At 37.9% G+C, this 20,535-nt stretch overlaps 1 protein-coding gene across 13 annotated transcripts in view; it reads right to left on the reverse strand.

Annotated features, from left to right (window-relative positions):
• Window positions 1–20,535, reverse strand: part of EPB41L2 (erythrocyte membrane protein band 4.1 like 2) — a 78,144-nt gene that overhangs the window by 22,155 nt on the left and 35,454 nt on the right. For all 13 annotated transcript variants that reach the window (XM_053381919.1, XM_053381908.1, XM_053381907.1 and 10 more), the window contains 9 exons: window positions 19,123–19,227; window positions 16,664–16,706; window positions 13,929–14,004; window positions 12,925–13,143; window positions 9,967–10,054; window positions 7,878–8,030; window positions 6,666–6,763; window positions 2,660–2,832; window positions 1,784–1,953 (listed from right to left, as the gene is read on the reverse strand). In XM_053381919.1, coding sequence (XP_053237894.1) covers window positions 1,784–1,953; window positions 2,660–2,832; window positions 6,666–6,763; window positions 7,878–8,030; window positions 9,967–10,054; window positions 12,925–13,143; window positions 13,929–14,004; window positions 16,664–16,706; window positions 19,123–19,227 — 1,125 coding nt within the window. The remainder of the gene's footprint in view (window positions 1–1,783; window positions 1,954–2,659; window positions 2,833–6,665; window positions 6,764–7,877; window positions 8,031–9,966; window positions 10,055–12,924; window positions 13,144–13,928; window positions 14,005–16,663; window positions 16,707–19,122; window positions 19,228–20,535) is intronic.

Raw genomic sequence — 20,535 nt, forward strand, 5'->3', positions numbered from 1 at the left:
GAAAGGAATAGAGTGGATGGTACAGAGAAGCAGCACAAAGATGAGGAAGAAGGAGGGAATGAATGAGGGAGAAGTAATGGGAATATAATGCTGAATATAAGGTGGGAGGAACGAGATGCAAACTTCTGGAAGGCTAGGAAAGCTAATGTAACCATTCTCATCAAGCAGAGAAGGGAAATTGAAAGGAAAAGGTTTGCTTGCACTAACTGGAAAATGAGACACAGAATCTTCATGATCAGTATTTTTATGAGCAGCTCTCTCTATAGCAAGAGGGAGACAATGGTCAGCCACCAAAATATCCATAAGTTCCAAGTGATTAGTTGGGAACTTCGGTTCATTTATACCATGAACTGGTGTTTCTTTCACAGGGCTGCAGACTATGGTATCTGAGGGTGTATACATGAGTTTACCAAGATGATCATCCTCTGAAATGTCTGAAAATATATCCATTTCAGGGATAGCAGGTAGGTTTTGGGAACAAAATGAATAAGAATGATTGGGAAGTGAAAGCTGATGCGTGTATGTTGACTGGAGGAGGGGGAGAGTCCAGTCCCAGATGCAGATGAGAGACCATGATATAAATGCACATTTGAGGGGCAGAAGGAATGCACAAAAGAGGGAGGAGGGAAGAAACTTGTTAGTGAGAACGTTTATTCAGAAGTAGGGACAGCACTACCATTACAATATGGATGCCACAAACATTCATTAGCCCCAATTGTATTCAAATACAACAACATATAATCCAAATACCTGGATTATATCATCTCCAAAAAAATTTATTTTTATTTTTGCCACCTTGTAAGGCTGTGAAGAATTCTGTAGTTTGTAACTGTAGTAGTGCAGTCACAATAGATGAAAGCAGACAGACATTCAAAGCTTCTACAGAAAGTGGGCAGGGGAGAGACATCAGCATGAGGACAATGTTTCCAACTACAGGTTTTCCTTTGAAAGTGCTAAATTTAAAAGTGTAACCGTCAAAATACAAATATTCCACAGATAATTCAGTGGATTACAACCTTAAAAAAAAAAAGACTGAATCAAATCTCAAAGTATTCTTAGTAAGGTGATTCCACGCTGTGTGTGCCAGAAAAAGCTCAAATTAATGCATGTTTCTAACCTGTCAATATGGAAAGGAAAATAAAGTTTAAATGTCCATATCTCACATTGATTCCCCTCACATTATAAAATAAATTTCCTAGTATTGTGCTTCAAGCACACAAATGATAAAAGCTAGTATAAAACATGTGTGTTACACTTAATTATGTTTTCTTCTGCAGAGTTATTCATAGAAGATGGCAGCTGTGGTTGAGTAATGTAACTATAGGTAGCACAAGTATGAATAAATCATAAAATGAATTATATATGCAAATTGATTTCACTTTCACACAACTGAATGGAGCTAGTTGCAGGGAGTTCTGAAGCAAATATATTAGCTCTGCTCCAGAGCAGCTTATTACCAAATAAGACGCCCTTGGGCAAGATTGCAGGACTTTACCTGCTCTTTCCACAACTAGGAGGTGATGAACACAGTCCCTCTCTTTTTGTTGCCAGGTACACTAACCTAGGGAAGAGTAACTGCCTTCTAGAAAAACTGCTCTTTAGCAGCTTTCACCAGTTTATATGGGTACCTAAGGCCTGCCTCTATATAGGTGGGTCATCCTGTGCAAAAAACCCAGCCACAAAATTATTAGCTGAAGTGCAGCTCCACTAATGCAGCAGTTGGTTTTAATACATTTCCAAAATCAATTATTTCCACAAAGCTGAAAAACATCAGCAATCTTACCTTTCCATCTCCTAATTGTGGCATTTTACTTATGCCTCCATCCTCATCTCTACCTTCCCCATCTTTTGATTTGAACTGTCCGGAAGCTTCAAAGATCCTATCACCAGCAGGCCCCATAGCTGTAGCAGAAAAGTCCTTAAGCAGGCTCTGGTCTGCAATACCCACTGGAGCTACAAAAAAATAGGTTTAGTTAATTCAACTATGTTTGAGAGAAATACTCCACAGTACCTTGCTCTTTATGAGACAAGTATTGTCTATTGTTTAAGTTTCCAGTGTATTCTGTTTTTACTCAGAAAATCAACAGAAAAAGAAACTGGGTTCGTGATACGCCAGTAAACAATTTGGGTGAAAAAAACTTTGGAACATTTTTAAATATAGCGACTAAATGTTGAAGAAAGTGATTTGTTTGTTTGTTTGTTATAGAAAGTTGTGAGGTGCTAATGGTCAGCTCCAAAGGTATATTGGCAAATGATAACATCAAACAAATATCACTGAACAATTTTCATACATTCAGGAATGAGGAGATAAATCAAAAGATCACGCATAATGTTAATGCTATATTGACAATATTTAGTATCCACCAGGAGGAGGGGCTCTAAGACAAAGCAACTGTGGTGTTGTAAAAATGAGACACATTCTGATAACTCAGGTCTATGAATGTGTTTCGATACAAAAATGTTTCAATATCTTAAATTCCATCCTGGTACATAAACATAATGGTTTTATACCCTCTGTAAGTGCTGGCCCTAAATGCTTTACTAAGCACTATACACTAAGTTCAAACAAGAAGTTTATCTGAATATTCAGTTTTAATTTCTCTGAAGAACCTATGTGTGGCACATATTAGGAGTTTACTAGTTTTGGTTAGACTCTTACCACCATCAAGACTCCTGGAAACACGTTTGCTTGAGGTCCGTTCAAAGTACGGAGCAGGTCTGTCTATGAGAGTGCTAGCCTGCCGTGTCTGTGCTTGAGTACGCCCACTGTAGCGGAACTTGGAACCTAGTGTCAGGAACTTGGCCTTGGCAGGCTGCTCTGGAGATACAAGTCTATAACCCCCAAAAGAAAAAGGAAACAAGTAACCATATTCAAAGGTATTTCAAAACTATAAAAAATCCATATTCCAAAAGCATGTCAGATACCTGCTCAGGCATTGTTGCTCTTAGAGCAATGTGGGAGCAGGGCCAAATAAGCAGCCTTGCACCTTACATTGCATATGCAAAGTAGTCCTTTACTCAGTGTCCACACATGGGCTCATGAGCCAAACTGGACTGCCTGGCAGGCCAAGAATGGCTAGTGGGCCAGAGTTCCTCCACCCCTGTCTAATAAACATGGGGTTAAAACATGGAGGTGGCCTTCAAGAAGTGGTAGCTACAGCCATGCACTCGTCTGAGGTTAACCTTCTTGCAGGCCCACATAGGGCTAGTGGGAATAGCCAATCCCAGTATATAAAAAAAGGACCAAAGTTGTCCATGATTTTTGACTTTTGATCCTGTTGAAGACATTAATTAAGAATACTTTTCTTTTTAAAAAATGGGTTGAAGAGCATTTTAAAAAATGTTTCTTTTAGTACTGCATGGTTACATGCCACATGCACAGTGGAAAAATGTGAATCATTTTTCATTTACAGACATAGCTCTCCTCTTGCTATAGCAATAATTTCTGTTTTTAATTCTCTACCCTGCTGAGATAAACTTTTAATCTCTTAATAAGAGAAAAACCTAATTACTTCCTTATTTGGGATATTTTCAAGGATGCTTTAATTTACCAATCTTGGTTATACAAAGAACTGAAAAGTATGGGTACAAAATATTCTCCAAATCACACAGAATATTAGGTATCTCAGACATTAAAAACAATCACCAAGAAACACTATATAAAAGTAAATTAAAAACTTTCATAAAAATCTTATAGTACAACCCTTACAGACCAGTACTGTTTTAGAATACAAATGAAAGACTGCATGTTTCCCAAGTCACACTACTTCCTGCAAAGGGAGATAACATATAAGAAAGAACATTTGAACCTAGTCTTCTCTTCCTAACAAGCTATCTGTAAATCTGAAATGCAAGTTTTGCATTAGATCTATGTTATTATTGACACCCTGTCTTCAGATGGCAAGCAAAAGGAAATGGATATGTAATATATATTTAATCATCTCTATTTACCCTAAAAATAGTGTATGCATACAAGCATCCAGCACATTCCCCAAACAAGAACAAAAAAGTTGGGTGCATACATACTAACCTCAAATTCTGTGCTCCAACATCTGAAGCCAAACACAAGTACTAACCACAGGCCCAGCTTAAGCAGAAAAATATAGCATCCGTCAGCTTTCCCCATCAACATGCCCTGTTAGACCCCATGCCTATTTTCTCCAGGTAAAGGAGGAAAACCACAGGGTTCTGTAGATTCCATGAAACAGTTCCACCCAAGATTTCCCAGGCTAGGCAATCTTAACTGGCCCAATGAAGGTTAGTCAACTGCTACTACTAATAAGCTACTCCACTATGGGAACCTTCTGGTCTGAATCTCCTCCTACAATGGTAACAATGGCAGCTAAAACTGCTGCATTCTTTTGCCAATCAACTCCTTAGAGTCAGCTGGCAAAGCCATTACTATGGGGAGATGACTAACTAAAAGCAATGGGAAGATAAGCCCCTGACAGTGATGCTACCGAGCATCCATTTATTCAAAAGGGATCTGCATGGAACCCCTGCCCAGTATTTCCAGTGAATTGAATGGCAGTGATAGAACAGTATTTGTCCTATCCCCATACCTCATCTAAGAGTGGGGGTTGTGTATGGGTGTAATAAATACAACCTTTCTTAAAAAACAGCTTTAACTATTAGAATTACACTTGCTGCAACAGTTATATTGCTCGTGTTTATGTGAATAGTCTTTCAAAGTCTTGCTGGCATAGCTTTTTTCTTGGAACACACAGAAGCCAGATTATTTTTAAATCAGGATGATTTAAATCTGCGGATTTTCTGCATGGTGACCATCAGTAGGAACAGGATTTGATACATGCAGTACATTCTCCCTCCTTACCCAAACAGCTATTTCTGATTGGAATAGAATCCAATTAAATTGTATTCTATGAAAATGTCACAGAATAAATCTGTAATTTGAAATGGTCTAAAAAGTGGCTGACCGGTCAGCAAATATTATTATTTTCCTGTTTAGAGAGTGTTTTAAAAGTCAGATCATACTGTATTCATTTATTTAGAAGTAAAATGGAAATATATTCCTGAATAAATCTGTTTAGGATTACAGCAAAATCCATCGAAAGAATACAAAATCATCCTTCCCACTGCCAGCTATGAAAGGAGAACCACCACCTTGAAGGACTGCAGAGCCTCTTCTGCTACAGTCAGTAGCTGGAGGCTTTTGATTCATGACCAAAACATTAATCTAGCCTTTGGAAACCCAAAGAGTATTTCACCAACTTTGGTTGATGCACTAGCAGGACCCCTTCCTGAATAACAAGTAAGTCCTATTCTGAGCATATTCATTGGGATTACTAAAATGTGCTGCATGTGGGACTGCCTTTTAAAAGCGTCAGATACGTCAGTTCAAAATACTGCAGTGAGATTACCGAGTTGTTGCAAAACCAGAATCATATACATGTTTAAACTACAGTGGCTTCCAGTCTGTTTCTGGACAGCATTCATACTGCTGGCATAACCTAAAAAATCCTAAATGGCTTCTGATCAGGGCATCTGAAGAATGGTTTTCACCTGGATTAACCTGGCAGTCTATGGAGAACATAAGCCCAATAAGTCTGACTATTAGTGGTTGAGTGGATGACTACTGGAGACAGAGCTTCTTGTTGTGACATTTTAATATAGAATACTTTTCAAAGATGTGGGTTGGCAACTGTGTTGCTTTCCTTCATGGACCAGGTAAAAACCTGGTCTATGTGTTTTCTATTCAGTTTGAGTTTTAATACTGTTACTTTTATTGCTTCTACTGTATGAGCTTTAAATTATGTTAAAGTTTGCTGTTTTAATTACTCTTTTTAAATGAAGATAAGCAAATCAAGCAAATGAACGACCAAATTGCCATTATCAGTACAAAATGGCCTTTATCATCTAGGTATTGCTCCTGGTCCACTCAACTTCCTGGACATGCATTAAATGCATTATTTATGTTTATTAATGAAGATACTTTCATCTTATTATGATATACATCCATAATCTGAGTGATGACCCTGCTGCAGAATCATTTTTATTTAAAACGTATATCCTGCCTTTAGTTCACAAAACACTTTCTTATGACTTCTTTCTCAACATCCCAATTTTCCCCCCTTAAGCATCACACTCGGAGGAAATCCATTACTCTTGTTTGCAGGTGAAGAGTTATGCACAACACTGATGATGACATGTACAAACTACATATAAAGATGTCATAGGTACATACAATCAATCTGAAATACTGTAGTTTCATATATGCCAGTTTGAGCTCTCTGAAAATACTACAGCAGTAACATGGTTCATGGTTAAAGAGATCATATAATCTCAACACTGTTGCAAGAAAACAAATATTCTAAGACAGAAGTGAGAAAAAAATACTCTAAAAGTTTTTGTGTTTTTTAGTAATAGTGGAAAATTTGCAGAGTTGATTTTACTCAACAAAGATAGTTAGAAATTTGATGGTTCATGTATTAGGATGCAGGATATTACCAAGGCAAAATAAAACAGAATGTGGGACTTCCTAACATTTGTTTGCTTTTAACAGATTGCAAATTTCATTGAAACAGTGGCAGGGGAAGGGTGTCCTCAACCCACAGGCCATTTTCAATCAAAACTGCCCTCTCAAAGCTGCTATTCTCCCCAGAGGATATGGTGACCCCATAACTAAGGAACATTTTAAAAATTACCTATAAAATGTATGATGCTCCACACAAACCTTCCATAATTTCTTCGCAGCCCGATGGTTTGGCAGCTTAAACCCAATAGTACTCTCAAACTGTTCCAACTATAAAGATTACAAACACCAAAATTAGCACAAATTCTAGAAATAACTGTTGTCTAGTCTTACAATTTAAGAGTGCAGTTATTTCAACTACAGCATATCTCCCTTCTCAAGATTAGAAACACTCCGGAGTTTTCATATTTCTAACATAACAGCACTGCTTGAATTGCATACAGTAATAACTACACTTTTTCCCCAAAAAGAGAATGAATACATTCACAAGCAACTCTATAGGTAGTAGCCATATTTTTCCAAGATCCAAAAAAAGGCAAGCTCTTTCTAAACTAAAGCTTGTTTGCTGTGACAGCAGAAATTGTTGCATGTGTGCTTTGGCTGTGTCTCCGTGCATATATAACATGCTAGTATCATGGTCTATTATAGTAAATTTCCATCAAAAACATGCAAATTGTTTTACTTGCAATATAAAATGCTGCTTACATAGGAATTAATGAAAAGCATGGCACTAGCACAAAGATTTAATTAAAAACCAGAGTAAATGAATGAAAAGCAAGACTAGTTAAATATCAGACTAGATAGTAGGATTGTAATTTCCTTCAAGTATTGTCCAGAGTTTCTCAGTTTTGTACATAGTTCAAGCAGGCTTGAAACTACCATGCTATTTTTAAAACTAAATGTTTACACATTTCTCAATGTTAGTTCCAAACGGAACTGACATTTGTTTTTGAAATCAGTAGCAGTTAACTCTCAGAAGCTGAACTGCATGTTATGGGAAAAACCTACTCAAATGGTAGAGTGTTCTTAAACCACATCATGAACTTCCCTAAATATAATTCAAACCACTCCAGTGAGACCAAGTCACATAAACTAAGAGCTGCATAATGGCAGATGAGAGAACATGGCAACCATCCATTACAGTAAGGAAATTTACAGGGCAGGAGTGTGTCCAATCATCAGAAAGCACACTGCGGACATACTGAAGCCTTAATTATCTATGCTACCAGGGATGAAACTGTATTTGCTAAAACACTATACCAAATGGACATATTCCTACATTATTCAAAATGCAAATCGCTGTAAGATTGGACCTATTTTCAAAGAACTTCTGAGCTGAAAGTTATAACAACAGAGTGGCAAATTATGCCAGTCCAATGCTTACCTCAGTTGGTCGGACTTTAATATAGAAGTTACTGCGTTTGTAAGAAATCTTCAGTATTTTGGGCCAGGCAAAACGATTGATTCGGAGTCTGTCCTTGTAAATAAGAAGCCCATTGGCGCATACCCCTAACATGATGTCAACGCCTTCAGAATCCTATCAAGACAATTGTAAAAGTAATTTCTATTGGAATATTGAAGGAACATGGAAAGAAGAAGACAAAAGAGCAGGAAGGTATGCTAAGCCCATCCAAATAACACTTGGAAAATCAAGGAGCACTGTATCGTAGGCAGAAAAAAGTCTTAAATAAAGGCTTAAGAAATAGAAGTTTAAAAACCAGAAAAAGTATAATATTGAACTAATAAATTTTGTGGTTATGAGCTGAAAAATAACTTATTCTGGAAATATAGAGATAAATAACAATATTTTATGAGAGGCTGGATACAAGAAATAAAAGCAGGTTTATCAAAGACTATTATTATTATTATTATTATTATTATTATTATTATTATATTTAAATACTGCCTTTAATCCAAAGATCACAGGGCAGTGATCTTTGACAGAGCCCTTAAGACTAATGGAGTAGCAAAGACAAATTGTAACCTTTTAAAGAGTCAGCAGGAAATGATGAGAGACTGAAGGTAAGAAAAAAAGAGTGATAGAAAAATCTAAACTTTCTAAAGAATGAATCATTGGTTTTCAACCAGTATGCCATGGCACCCTGGGGTGCCTTGAATGATGATTAGGGGTGCTGTGAGCAATACTGGCCTTTTCCCCCTCTTTCCTTCCCTCCCTTCTCTGATGCCTTCTCGCATCTCTGCCTCCCCAAGGCTTGCACAGCTGTTTGTTGCAGCAGCCCTGGCTATAAGCTTCTCAGGCAAATGGTGCCTCTGGGGCTGGCCAGGGGGTGCTTCCAGGCCCCTGTAGGGCAGTGTGAGAAGGAATCTTTCTTTGGGGCAGGAGGGGCAGCTCAAAGGCCAGGGTAGCAGCAGTGGCTGCCTAGAGGACTCCCAAGAAGAAGGGAGAAGAGGCTGAGGGAACACTACAAAAGGGAGGGTGTTCGAAAAGGGATAAAGGGCTGCCGGTTCTGCAGGCAAGGGGTGACATAATTGGGCCTCTGAGCCCCACAGGGGTGCCGCAGAAAAAATGTTGTTGCTCCAGGAAACCGTGGACTCAGAAAGGCTGTAAAACTCTAGAATAAACAGAGGCTAGATGGATACTATCAGCATTAAATGCAAAAGAGAACAGAAACCTTAATAGTTCAACAGAAATCACATTAAGGCATTGAGTTGTAGCACAACCCTATGTATGTTTAATCCTTGAGTGTCATGTTTTCCCTCCTGTGGCTTAGCCTGCCTTTAACACATTCTAGAATCAGTTCTGGTTCTGGCTTCATCTCAAGTGCATTATTCTGGGCACTGTATGATTCACAGAAGGGAAGAGAGGAGATGTAGAGATTAGGTTTGTATGCAGACAACACAGAAATGACCAGGAGAAAGAAGGAAGCAAAAGTAAAACTGCAGTCTGAAAACTACAGCATGTTGTAGAGGTATGTGCACATGCATGGCAGAAAAGAAGAGAGGATGCTCAGAGACCAGGGGAGGAAAAAGAGTGATTGAGATGGGGATAGAAAAAGTAAAGAGAGATATAAACTGTCAGGAGTTTAAGCCCTATTTTCTAAAATACAAGCTGGGGGAAAGTCTGTATGGAGCATCTGTTTACTTAAGAGGATTTTTAAAAAGAAAAAAAAGAAAAGAGAAAGGCTTATTTTTAAAATGCAATGCAATTGGTTCAATGCAAATGATTTTGTGTGAGGCATGTGCAACAGAAAGAAAATGAATGGTTGAATATGGTACATACTTGCATGTAGATGTATGAAAGGGCGTGAATAGGTGGAGTACGTGTGGATAGCTGGGTATAAATGGGATGAGTATGCTGCTTTGGCCCTGCACAATTTTGGCTTTGGTCCCACCAACTGATGGCATGTGGCTTCAGAAAGTTATTCAGCCTGAATGCCGCATTCCCTTGTGGATAAGGTTCAACACCCCTGTGTTCTAAATGAAATGTCATCTATAGAAATGCTGGCCAATACCTTAGCATGATGTAAATCCACTCCGTACATGGAAAGTCTCTTGGCATTTTCTAAGAATTGGGAATCTGCCTGTGCTGGAGTCAAGCCTCTGGAATGATTGATAGAAGAAAATTCACGGCAAAAATGAGTATCAAGAACAACATAAACCTTCCTGCATCAGATCCATGTCCCTACAACAGCCTGTTTCTAGCAGTAGCCTTCTGAGGGTTTAACTGTGATTAGTTATTCCATTTATCCCAAGCATCTGGCCCTCAACAGCATCTTGTTTCAGCTACACATTCAATCCTAGCAGTCACTGACCCTCGCATCTGTAGAAAAGCACTGAAACTAAATGACAGGATACTAGTTAAATGGCATGGCAGATATTATTTAAACACTGCACCAAGTCTCTCATAAACATTTTGGTTAAAAAAATCAATGGCAGCAGCTCAAACTATGCAAGCCAAGATCTTAGCAAGTCTGCCAAGTCTCCAAGTAAGTTAAGGAAGCAACAGAACCTGAATCTTCAAACAGTACTCTCTCATGTTTGGGTAAGTAATCAGGGAGTTATCCTCACCTGGCATCTATCGCCTATGGAAAAGGCTACAAAGGTGTAACATGTTATAGAAAAGGAGATTTGGTTTGTTGGAGATTGCTTTTAGAACCATTTTTAGCAGGGGGAAACCAGGGATTTTCTTAACACAGATGTCCTGTTCTGGGGAGAATGGGTGGGGGGAATTTGGGAATCTTTGGGTTTCCCCCTCTCACCATTATGTGACAGCAGCTCCATACTCTTTGGCCAAAACCATCTGTAAAATTTACTAGCTGCTGTTGAACTACCTGAAAGGTACTGGTGGAGTGGTTGGGCCAACATAACTTAGACCAGCATTTATCAGCCTTGAATCCCTAGACAACAATTCCCATCATTCCTATCCAGCATAGCTAGTAGTCAGAGATGATGGGAATTGTTGTTCAAGAATATCTGGGACCCAAGGTTGGGAAAGGCTGGTCTGGGCCAATGCAGTTCCTTCAGCATATACTTCAAGCCCGACCACTATTCACCCCGCAACACTCCTGCCCACACTTCAGCAGAGCCCTTCACAGACCCCACCTTCTACTAATGGAAGGTGTAAACCTGAACACTCACCCTCTTTACCAGGGAACCCCCTAAATGCAGGATTCTTTTTTAAAAAAAATTTGGCTTAGAATGAACCTTATTGAAAGAATTGTCCAGCCTCCTTTCCAACATGAACCTTACAGAACAAAAGGGGCAACTTCTGCACACATGCGTATCTCAACTGCTTGCAGGAGCATTACACAATAAAGAAGAAAACAAATAAGAAATTCTTTGAAGAACAGAGTATCGGGAAATTTGATCTAAACTTGTTGCTATTGCAGTGATATCGTTGCCTCTGTCAACAAAGAAATCTAGGTCATAAGCATTTGCTTGTGACATTCTTAAATGTTAAGCCAACAGTAGGAAACTCTTGCCCCAACTGTTACTCTCCTTCTTTTAGAACAAAGGTATATTACCCATAAGCGCTAAGGCTGGAACACATCTAATATCTGATATTTTTTATATTGCAATTTTAATGTTGTGAACGACCCTGAGATCTACGGGCATAGGACAGTATAATAATTTTGGCTACAACTGTTACACAGTAGTTCACTGTTGCCTAAAACAGTAACATTTTGCCCAATCATGGCTTTCTCTATCTAGCAGTGCAAATGGCCAACTGGACAGATTTAAGTTTCCTTGCTGAGATTATGGATCGTATTGAAACATATCTGTTTATGTTCTAATCACCATGGGTTTGTGGGTGGGGAGAGGAGCAAAACAACTTGAATGCAAGTAAATCACAGAGAGGGGAAGTCTTTTTAAAACACATATACACAAGGTTCCAATTACTTGCAAAATGTATGAGTCTGACTAATTATATTTTGTAGATTTCTTCTGTGAAACTTTCCTCTTCCCTCATGTGATACAAAATGTTCAGTTCCTCACAAAGCTAACTACATGAAGTACCCAATGATTTCAGCAAAACACACACTTTGCTGGGGGCACAGTCAAGTTAAAATTACGTGCTTTAGTCCTACTAATTTCAATGACAAGTGAAGCGTATGCTACCCATCACTAGTCAGAACATAAATTGCTTGGTTTTGGCTGGATGATGTCCGGTGTTCAACAACGCAACCTTAAAATATGGATGACAAGAGTAAGCCTGTGCTGTTGCCACTGAGTGCAGTGGCGGAAGAGGATAAAGAAGTTATCCCCTGTCACAGCAGTATTATACCACATACTAGCAGTAATAAAATGGAGAGATAACCACAGAAGTTGCCTGCTCATGAATGGGGCCGCACACCTGAGTGGCGCAGCTCTAGCATTATATAATCTCACAAAACATTTTTTTGCTGGATTGGAAAAATAATAAAAGTAATTTATGAGTGAAAAAACCTGATGATTTTTTTCTCTACATGATTAAGCCTACACTGAAAACAATCTACCTCTCCCCACTACATCATTATTGTACACAATCTCTGGGGAATATTGAGGATTTATTAGTTCAAAAAATGTTACCATACTATTCAAATATACTTGGATATTAACTCCAGAACAAGGGAAAAACAAAAACGAAAGTAGCTCAGATATGAAGCGCTGTAGTCATAACTGCAAAAGTTCATGATGAGGACAGATGATCATCAACTGTGGTTTCAATTTACAAATGTAATTTCAATCTGATTTTTTCCATCAGAAGAGATTGTTACTGTTTTTACTGGCTAAGTCAATGGACACACCTTTGGCTGATTTTCCAAATCTTTAAGAACAAAAAACTCTTAAGCTTGAGCTTGCTTGTGATATTCCAAATTAAGGTTATAAAGAAATACAAAGGCATTCTAGGTATTAGGATTCTGCATGAAATCCAATTCTACCCACTACTAGGAAAGGGAACAGAACTCAAAGGTTCAGAAATGACCCACCTGTGTGTTTTGTGCAACTCTACTACTTTCTCCTCCATCTCTTTTGTCTGGTTAGGTGCAAACTGAAATTCCCCTATGTAATCACTGTTGTGTTCCTCTGGATCATAGTCACCTAGTTCTGCTTGTAGAGTATATGAACCAAGGAGAGCATGGGTCACAAAAGAACATGGTAGGCGGCCAGAAGCAATATCCTGACGAAGCTGCAAACATAGGAAGTACCTGAACAGGGAAAATGTCATCAGACAAATATTTCTTATTTATTTTGACATGTTAAGAAAACTGAAAAGATAAATATCTTTATTAAAGCAAAGTGTTTTTGTTTTTTTAAAAAAATGCCACAAAAATACCTTTTAAAGGACATAGGATTCCAAGTGCAACCTGTTCTTCATATATATCCACCACTAAATGTATGTGTGTAAATTGATATCCATTAACAGATACACACTTGTGAAATCCTAGCACCAATATTCTGATTTCTAGTACAAATGGATTATAGTTAAAATTCACTGCAAAGATATTTTAGTTCACAATCAAAACATCCTTACTGAAACTTACTCGGATTACTCGGTACTTACTTACCCAATTACTCGGATGTTTGAATATTTCTTACTGATTCACTGCTAATTTTGTTCCTGTCTCATTGGCCCATATACCCTATAGCTCTCTCTCTATAACAGAAAGCTTCAGGTTATGCCAGTCCCTGCTCCCCAAAATTCATCTAAAGGAATCTATAAGCCATATACATTTTCACTTGTTATCTTAACTTTTACACTATCAGAGATCCAAGAGAAATATTTCAGAATCCGGATTCAGGATAAGTTGCTAGCAGCAGGCAGGTGCAAGATGTCTCCAGACATCACAGAGCTCTGAGCCAGAAACTATTTGTTGTCTTTTCTATCTTGGTCATGTTCTCCTAAGCTTACAGACTTAAACTTTACATAGCATTCCAAGGAAATATGAAAAACACAGGATTCAAAGTCAGGTAGTAATGCTTCATGGCATACCTGGTGATGTCTTCTGTTAACTGTGAAGGATCCGGGGGATAAAACTTCACATTAAATGTAAATAGCCAGGGCAAATCTAAATTGGAAATTCCAAAAGGCCGGGAAATGTATTGGTGGGAGGATAAGAAGACAAAAGCACGTACACTGAAGTCTACTACATATACATTTGGGGAATAGTGTACACTAAAACTAGACCATGATACTTTCAAAGCACTTTTAAAAGTTGAACATATTTTACATATTCTTCAGTTCTCTTGCAAAGCTACTACTGTAACTCCTTGGGATCTTAACCATTTCTATTTTGTCCCTCATGCTATTTAACATCTCATGAAACCACTGTACAAAGTCAAGTCATCCAAAGATTTGAGGTGAGATGCCATCAACATATACATGAGGAACCGCTTGGCCCTCCAGAAGATGTTGGACTACACTTTTGATATATGCATTCATGCAAACTTTTTTTTATTGGAGAATGGCATTGCAGAACTCAGATAAGAGTGAATTTCAAAGGGTAACTGCATTTTGGAAGTGAGAATTAGGTAGGCTCACATCAAAATGTGAACCAAATTGAATTACTCTCCCATCCCTAAGCACAACTAAACCACTGCATTCAGCACAAAAGGGCAAGGCAGCAGACAGTTGATATTAGGAACAGAACTCAGCATCCTGGGAAATCTCAGCTCATTCTCTTCCATCTCCTTTTTTATAAAGCTTACTTCTAGTCCCCTAGCTGTGAATATTGTCTTTAGCTTGTGTGGACAATGAAATTAATAAAATATCAGAAGCCAAGGGTGGTGCAGCCAAGTAATATTTCCATTGGCTAGTGGCGTGACACTTTCTGCACCTTTCATGATAAACAAGAATATATACACAACAAGTATATGCAAATTTGTGCAGCTATAGAATTTGGCTATTATGCTGACATAGAAGCCTGATTTAAAAAGAAAAAGAAATGCAAAACATGTTTATAAGTTACATGCATCTATTTTAAGAAATATGAGATTTAATCAACGTACATAGAACCTTACCATTATAATTAGTGTTATTTAATTAAGCTTACTGTCTACATTTTAAAATTGAAACTGTTAGTCCTACTTTTTTTTTTAATTATCAATTGAAACCATAAATAAGGTTGACTGTTTCTTCATTAGATCCTAAATTGCAGTGCAATCCCAGGCATGTTAACTCCCAAGTAAATTTCAGATATCTTGTAAAAGAGAGATAATGTGTATGTAACCCTGAACGTACAAATAGTTGAAACATTTGATGAGCTCTTGCAAAGTGTACTATTGTCAAGTAGGTAGAAAATAATCTAGATTTCTTGTATGACTGCAAAAATAAGTTTAGCTTTAGTTATGATCTGGAATCCAGCATTGTAGGCTGCACAGTAACCTTTATAGGCATTCTTCACTCTATTCATGAATCTGTGTATGTATAGGCTGCAAATCTGACCTTTCACGACTGTAGGTTGCATGCCAAATGAATAATTGTTTAGTGTAAAGTGCAAATCTCTGCAATGTTGCACTTCAGACTCAAACGTTACTGTTCTTTGAAGGAATATTCTGGCTATCATGAACACAAGCCACCAATAAATTTTCAGAAGCTAACATAATGCTACTGAATAAAAATCAGAATCAGAATCATAAAATTGTATGGTACTGATATTTGTGGTACCATACTGAAGCAAAGGACTTCACAAAACTTAGAATGTAGCCTGAGAATGTCCTCGTGTATCAAATTACTAAGAAGCTACTTCCCAATTTTAGTGAGCATTTCTCATCAGAAATACTTCATTGTCTCTCATCCACTGATCCTCCTCCCGCCCCACTTCCCTGTTTTTCTCTGTACAAATGAAAGGTGACACCCTGAGCACAATGAGGAAGTACTTGGTAGAACTGTTTTCCAGCTTCTATTTAAGCTAACTCACCAAGGCCCTTAACCATGTGTAGGGTAGAAAGAAAAAAAGGGGGGGGAGCATTTAATAGAGTATAGAGAAGAGGATTACCTATCTATCAAGGGTGTTATACAATAACATGCCCTTTCAGGGCCATGAAAACCTTCCTCTAACGATCCTTCCTGTAATGATTATATACTGTTTGGCCATACAAATGTACGAAGAGATGTGTTTTACCATACCTGACACTGTTCAAAATCTCTTGCTACTGATACTAAAGTCAAACAAAAAGAACAAGCATATTTGCAAATGCCAAAGAAGGGAAGCAAGGCTACTCAATCTGCTATGCTCAAAAAACTAACTGTCTCTCTGAACTGTTTCCATCCCAGCTGGTTGTTATAATAACTTAGAAACTTTAAAACTACTGTCCAGGTTTGTCATTTTCCTCCTCCCAGCCTATCCTTTTACTTTTTATGTTGGGTATTTTAAATTGCAAGTTTTGTGAGGGCAGAAATCTAAGTGCATTTTGGGGAGCCTTTCCAGCAGAAAAATGGGATGGTGGTGATTAAAATGAATAAAAGTTGCACATTGCTTGGTGGCAAAGGTTACTCCTAAAAACAGCAGTGTGTGAGAAAATTTCTGAAGTGGAAATACATAGTCTTAGACACTAAAGAGATAGTTCTTCCTGCAGTTGACAGGTCTTCAACCTTCTTGGGCTTCAGTCTGATGCAGACAAATGCATTGCAATTAGTTTCTGAAATACTAACTAAATGAAACTCAAGAACCAACAGAAATTTACTGCTCAGTTGTGAAATAATTTTAAAACCTGCTTAATACTTACTGCGAATTTGCCTCTTTATTTCCTTTGAAGGATCAAGCCAATTCTAAAAAAGAAAAGAAAAAAGGAATAATAAGGAATTGCACAAGATTGATGCAGTTGGAAGAAAAGCACGGGATACTTAAAGACACATTTTATATACAGCTCTGTGAAACTGTAAGTTATTGCTATTCTTTCAAAATCAGCCTACAGTTTCTTTGACAGCAAGTCTACTTCAGAGATCAAGCTATAGTGATTTTCTTCCTTCTCTTTGCATATATTTGCACCTGACAGGAAGATGACAACTTTAGTAAAAATAGATAATAATAACAATAATATAATAAATGCTTTTGAAAAACTATCCCGGGCCATCTATCTCATTCACCTGCATTTAAAGAAGGCAAAGATCAGCATGGATTGCAATATCTCTCATTATATATTTACCTACCACTCAAGAAAAGGCTACTGGATATGCAAAATACCTTTGTCTTATTCCACACAAGAGACAGACTGTCTCTTCATTATACAGCAGTTGTAAATGATACAAAAAAAGGAATCTAATCAGAAAGCTGAACATATTTTACATCTTATCCTCAGTGTGATTTTGTGATTTTGGTCTGATGTTTCAAAACAGAGAGGACTAAACCGTCTACAAGGATATGTAAGGTGCTTCCCCACAAATATTTAGATGCTTTAATGTTGGAATCAGAGAGGCATTACTTGCCACAACTCATAATGCAATCAGAGTAGAATGGTGCAAATAAATCACTTGTGCATTTATGATAGCATGTAAACTTTTCAACAAAATATTTTTGTGCTGTCTGTAAATATCATTAAGTTGTCAAAAATTGTGTAGACTTATGCCACAGTTAACTACCTAGATTTCCTTTCCAAAGTACCTTGGAGCTTCATTAGGGACCACATTTAAATCTCTGCTGAGAAGAAAGAGCCTGGCATTCAGATTCTACATTCTGCAGCTGCAGTCTAGTACAACAGCTGGCTCATAAATGGGTGACTATGATGAGTGTACAAGAATAAAAAAACACACATCATTCAGCATTTAGCATTTACTGGGCTGTAGGTCAGAAATTTTTGTGGCATTTTAATCTGAGGGGGCAATGGCCACAGTAGGAAAAAATGAATTAGGTTACATGGGTGCCAAGATGAGAACTATTCCATCTTAAGCTTTTTAAATTTGAGGGATGGCAGAGGTAATAGTAGCAAAACTCAGTTGATAAAATCTGTGAGAGGCTTCAGTAATGTGTATTCCTTATTATAAGATTCAAAAAACAACATGGCAAGGTAAAGAGAAACAATATAAACAAATATGATTTCTGTGTCCACATGTGTCACCATTAAAAGCTGTCATTTTATATATTTATCATTTTCTTTGGTGAAATAGCTTTTTAAAACTGTTGTTGAATGTCTTTAGCATAATGTCAAAATTAAGTTCAATTATTGACATTTTGCCTCAGAGCCTAGCTGCTGATAAACGGCTACATAAAATATCCAGGAGTTCTCAAGCCAACACCCTGGTTAGCAGAATTCTTCTTGATTTGATGTCATATTCCATGAGCTTGGTATGGCTTTGCTCTTTCCTATCTCTTTGTTTTTGTCTTTCATGTAAATGCAGACAAGACCCTCCTCAGAAAAAGAGAAAGACTGTGTCTTGTCAACAGATGATCCTTATTAGTCCCCAATGCAAAAATTATTGCTCTGTTTCTCTCCTTAGTAAACAGGAAAACAATAAAGCGGGGTGATGTTTGAGCTGAAACGCCAAATGCAGGAGAAGTCCTCATAGCTTTAAATCAAGTCTTGCTGCAGTGTTGTAGGCTATCATGGGGAAAACACCAATGGGTGTTGTATTTTTGGGTTATCATGACGGAGCCATCCCCTTGCTGTTGATGTTTTACCTGGCATTGTTGTAATTTTTCCTAGGTTTTGTAACTTTTAGGCATTGTTGAGAAAATTGTTTTACATGCAGATTTGTCCACTAGGAACAGAAGAGCAGGAAGGACAAGAGTGAGCATGGCTTGTGTGCTGAATCTCATGACAGTGAGATTGGCCATAGAGAATCACCCTAACCATGACAGCAAGCCTCAGGCATGAGTGTTCCATCATACATTTCTCGCCTCCTTCACATTCAAGGGGAGATTATGATTTGCTGCTAAGTAGCTTCTAATCTTCTCCCCTCACATGGAAGGACAATGAAGAAGAGAAGGACTGCACATGAATCTGAGGTTACCCACTGCTCATTTCAAATCCTTCAGGAGAATTATCTGAATGAACCTAGGGAATGGAGCCAATGCTACTGGCACTGATATTCTTCCTTAATTTGAAATATGTTACTTGTTAAAAGTTTACCACCAACTAGGACCAAACATGCTAGTCATAAGAGCTCTCTGAAGTTTGAGGCTCTGAAGTAGGATGGAAAAGACTGAAAACATTAAACAAATGTTATTAATGCAAAATTTAGTACTTGCCTTCTGATCAGCATGGTCTTGAAACAGTAAACCAAAGTAGTCCTTTTCCAGTAAGTTAAGCTGTCCACACACCTTATCAAATAGCACATGGCCTTTAGCCTTTTTCTAAGGAGAAAGAACACTACTGTCAAGTAACAGGATAGAATATTAAAACATTTATTTCAAACTATAAAAATGTTAAAACTTTTTAAGGCGTCTCACTTCAACATACTAACAAAGAAAAAATGTTCAATATTAGTTCCTCCTTATTTTCCTTTATTTATTAGAAGAAAGAACCCAACAGCTGTACTTGAGCCTGCAACTGGTAAATAGGAAACCCCTGTTAAGAAATGAGGTCCCCCCACCCTGGTATTTAAGTAATTGAAATATATTCTTAAACAGAACAAAAAGTTACATAAAATTCCTAATAGTAAGCTTGAAGTCTTCCACACAAAAACATCAAAGAGTAAGCAATGTAATTTAAGATTTGCATCCTTTAATTCAAGAACATATAGGTTTTAAAAGAGGAATCTGTTTGAATTTAGTAAGATGGTTCCACAACAGAAATGTCAATCTGGAACATAGATTCATTGGGTTGTGTCCATTACTAGTCCTACTCAGAGGAGACCCATTGAAATAAATTAACATGACAAATTTAATTCCATTAATTTTAGTGGGTCTACCCTGAGTAGGACTAGCACTGAATGCAACCAGTCTTTGCTAGACAGCCACATAATACTTGGAATCACTGTTAGTCTTTTACCAAAATGCCAGGCCCAGGGGATGGGGACAAGTGACTCCAGCACCAACACATAGTAATGTTAAGGTCCAAAGAGTGTTTTATGCGTTCCACTTCACCAGAACCTAGGGAAGTTCCACTCCAGGTTTACAAAAGAAGTTGCAAGGCACACAACAACTATTACTGGCCCAAAGGAAATACATGGTCCAGCATGTCAAGAAAGAAAATGAAAGAAATAATGCCTTTCTCTTCTCTTCTCTTCCCCTCCCCTTCCCTCAACCCTTAGCATAATTATGCTATTTTCTTAATTCTATTAGCTTTTAATGAGGGTGAACTGTTACAGGAAATGTGCTCCCCATTTTTTTGCCATCCCTATCTTCCCCATCAATTTAAAAACTAGTATAAGTAAAATAATTAAACAACACCCCCCTTTTTTTATACAAACAAGAGACTCACAATGTGTCCAGTGTAGCTCTCTCACATAAATAGTGGGTGGGGAGGGGATTAGAATTAAACAACAAAGCTGATCAGGGACGTTGGGCCCTAAGCTTTGCTTCTGCGTAGGTGTGGCCTTAAAGCAAACAGCTCTGAGCATGCTCAGAACAGATGTACTGGCTTCTGGGTCATTCAGAACTGCAGACCTGCAAATGTGGCTGGATTGCCAACATGCCAACAGAAAAGAGGGGCAAACTGTA

Source organism: Podarcis raffonei, chromosome 3 (assembly GCF_027172205.1).
Source record: "Podarcis raffonei isolate rPodRaf1 chromosome 3, rPodRaf1.pri, whole genome shotgun sequence".
Taxonomy (NCBI): Eukaryota; Metazoa; Chordata; class Lepidosauria; order Squamata; family Lacertidae; genus Podarcis; species Podarcis raffonei.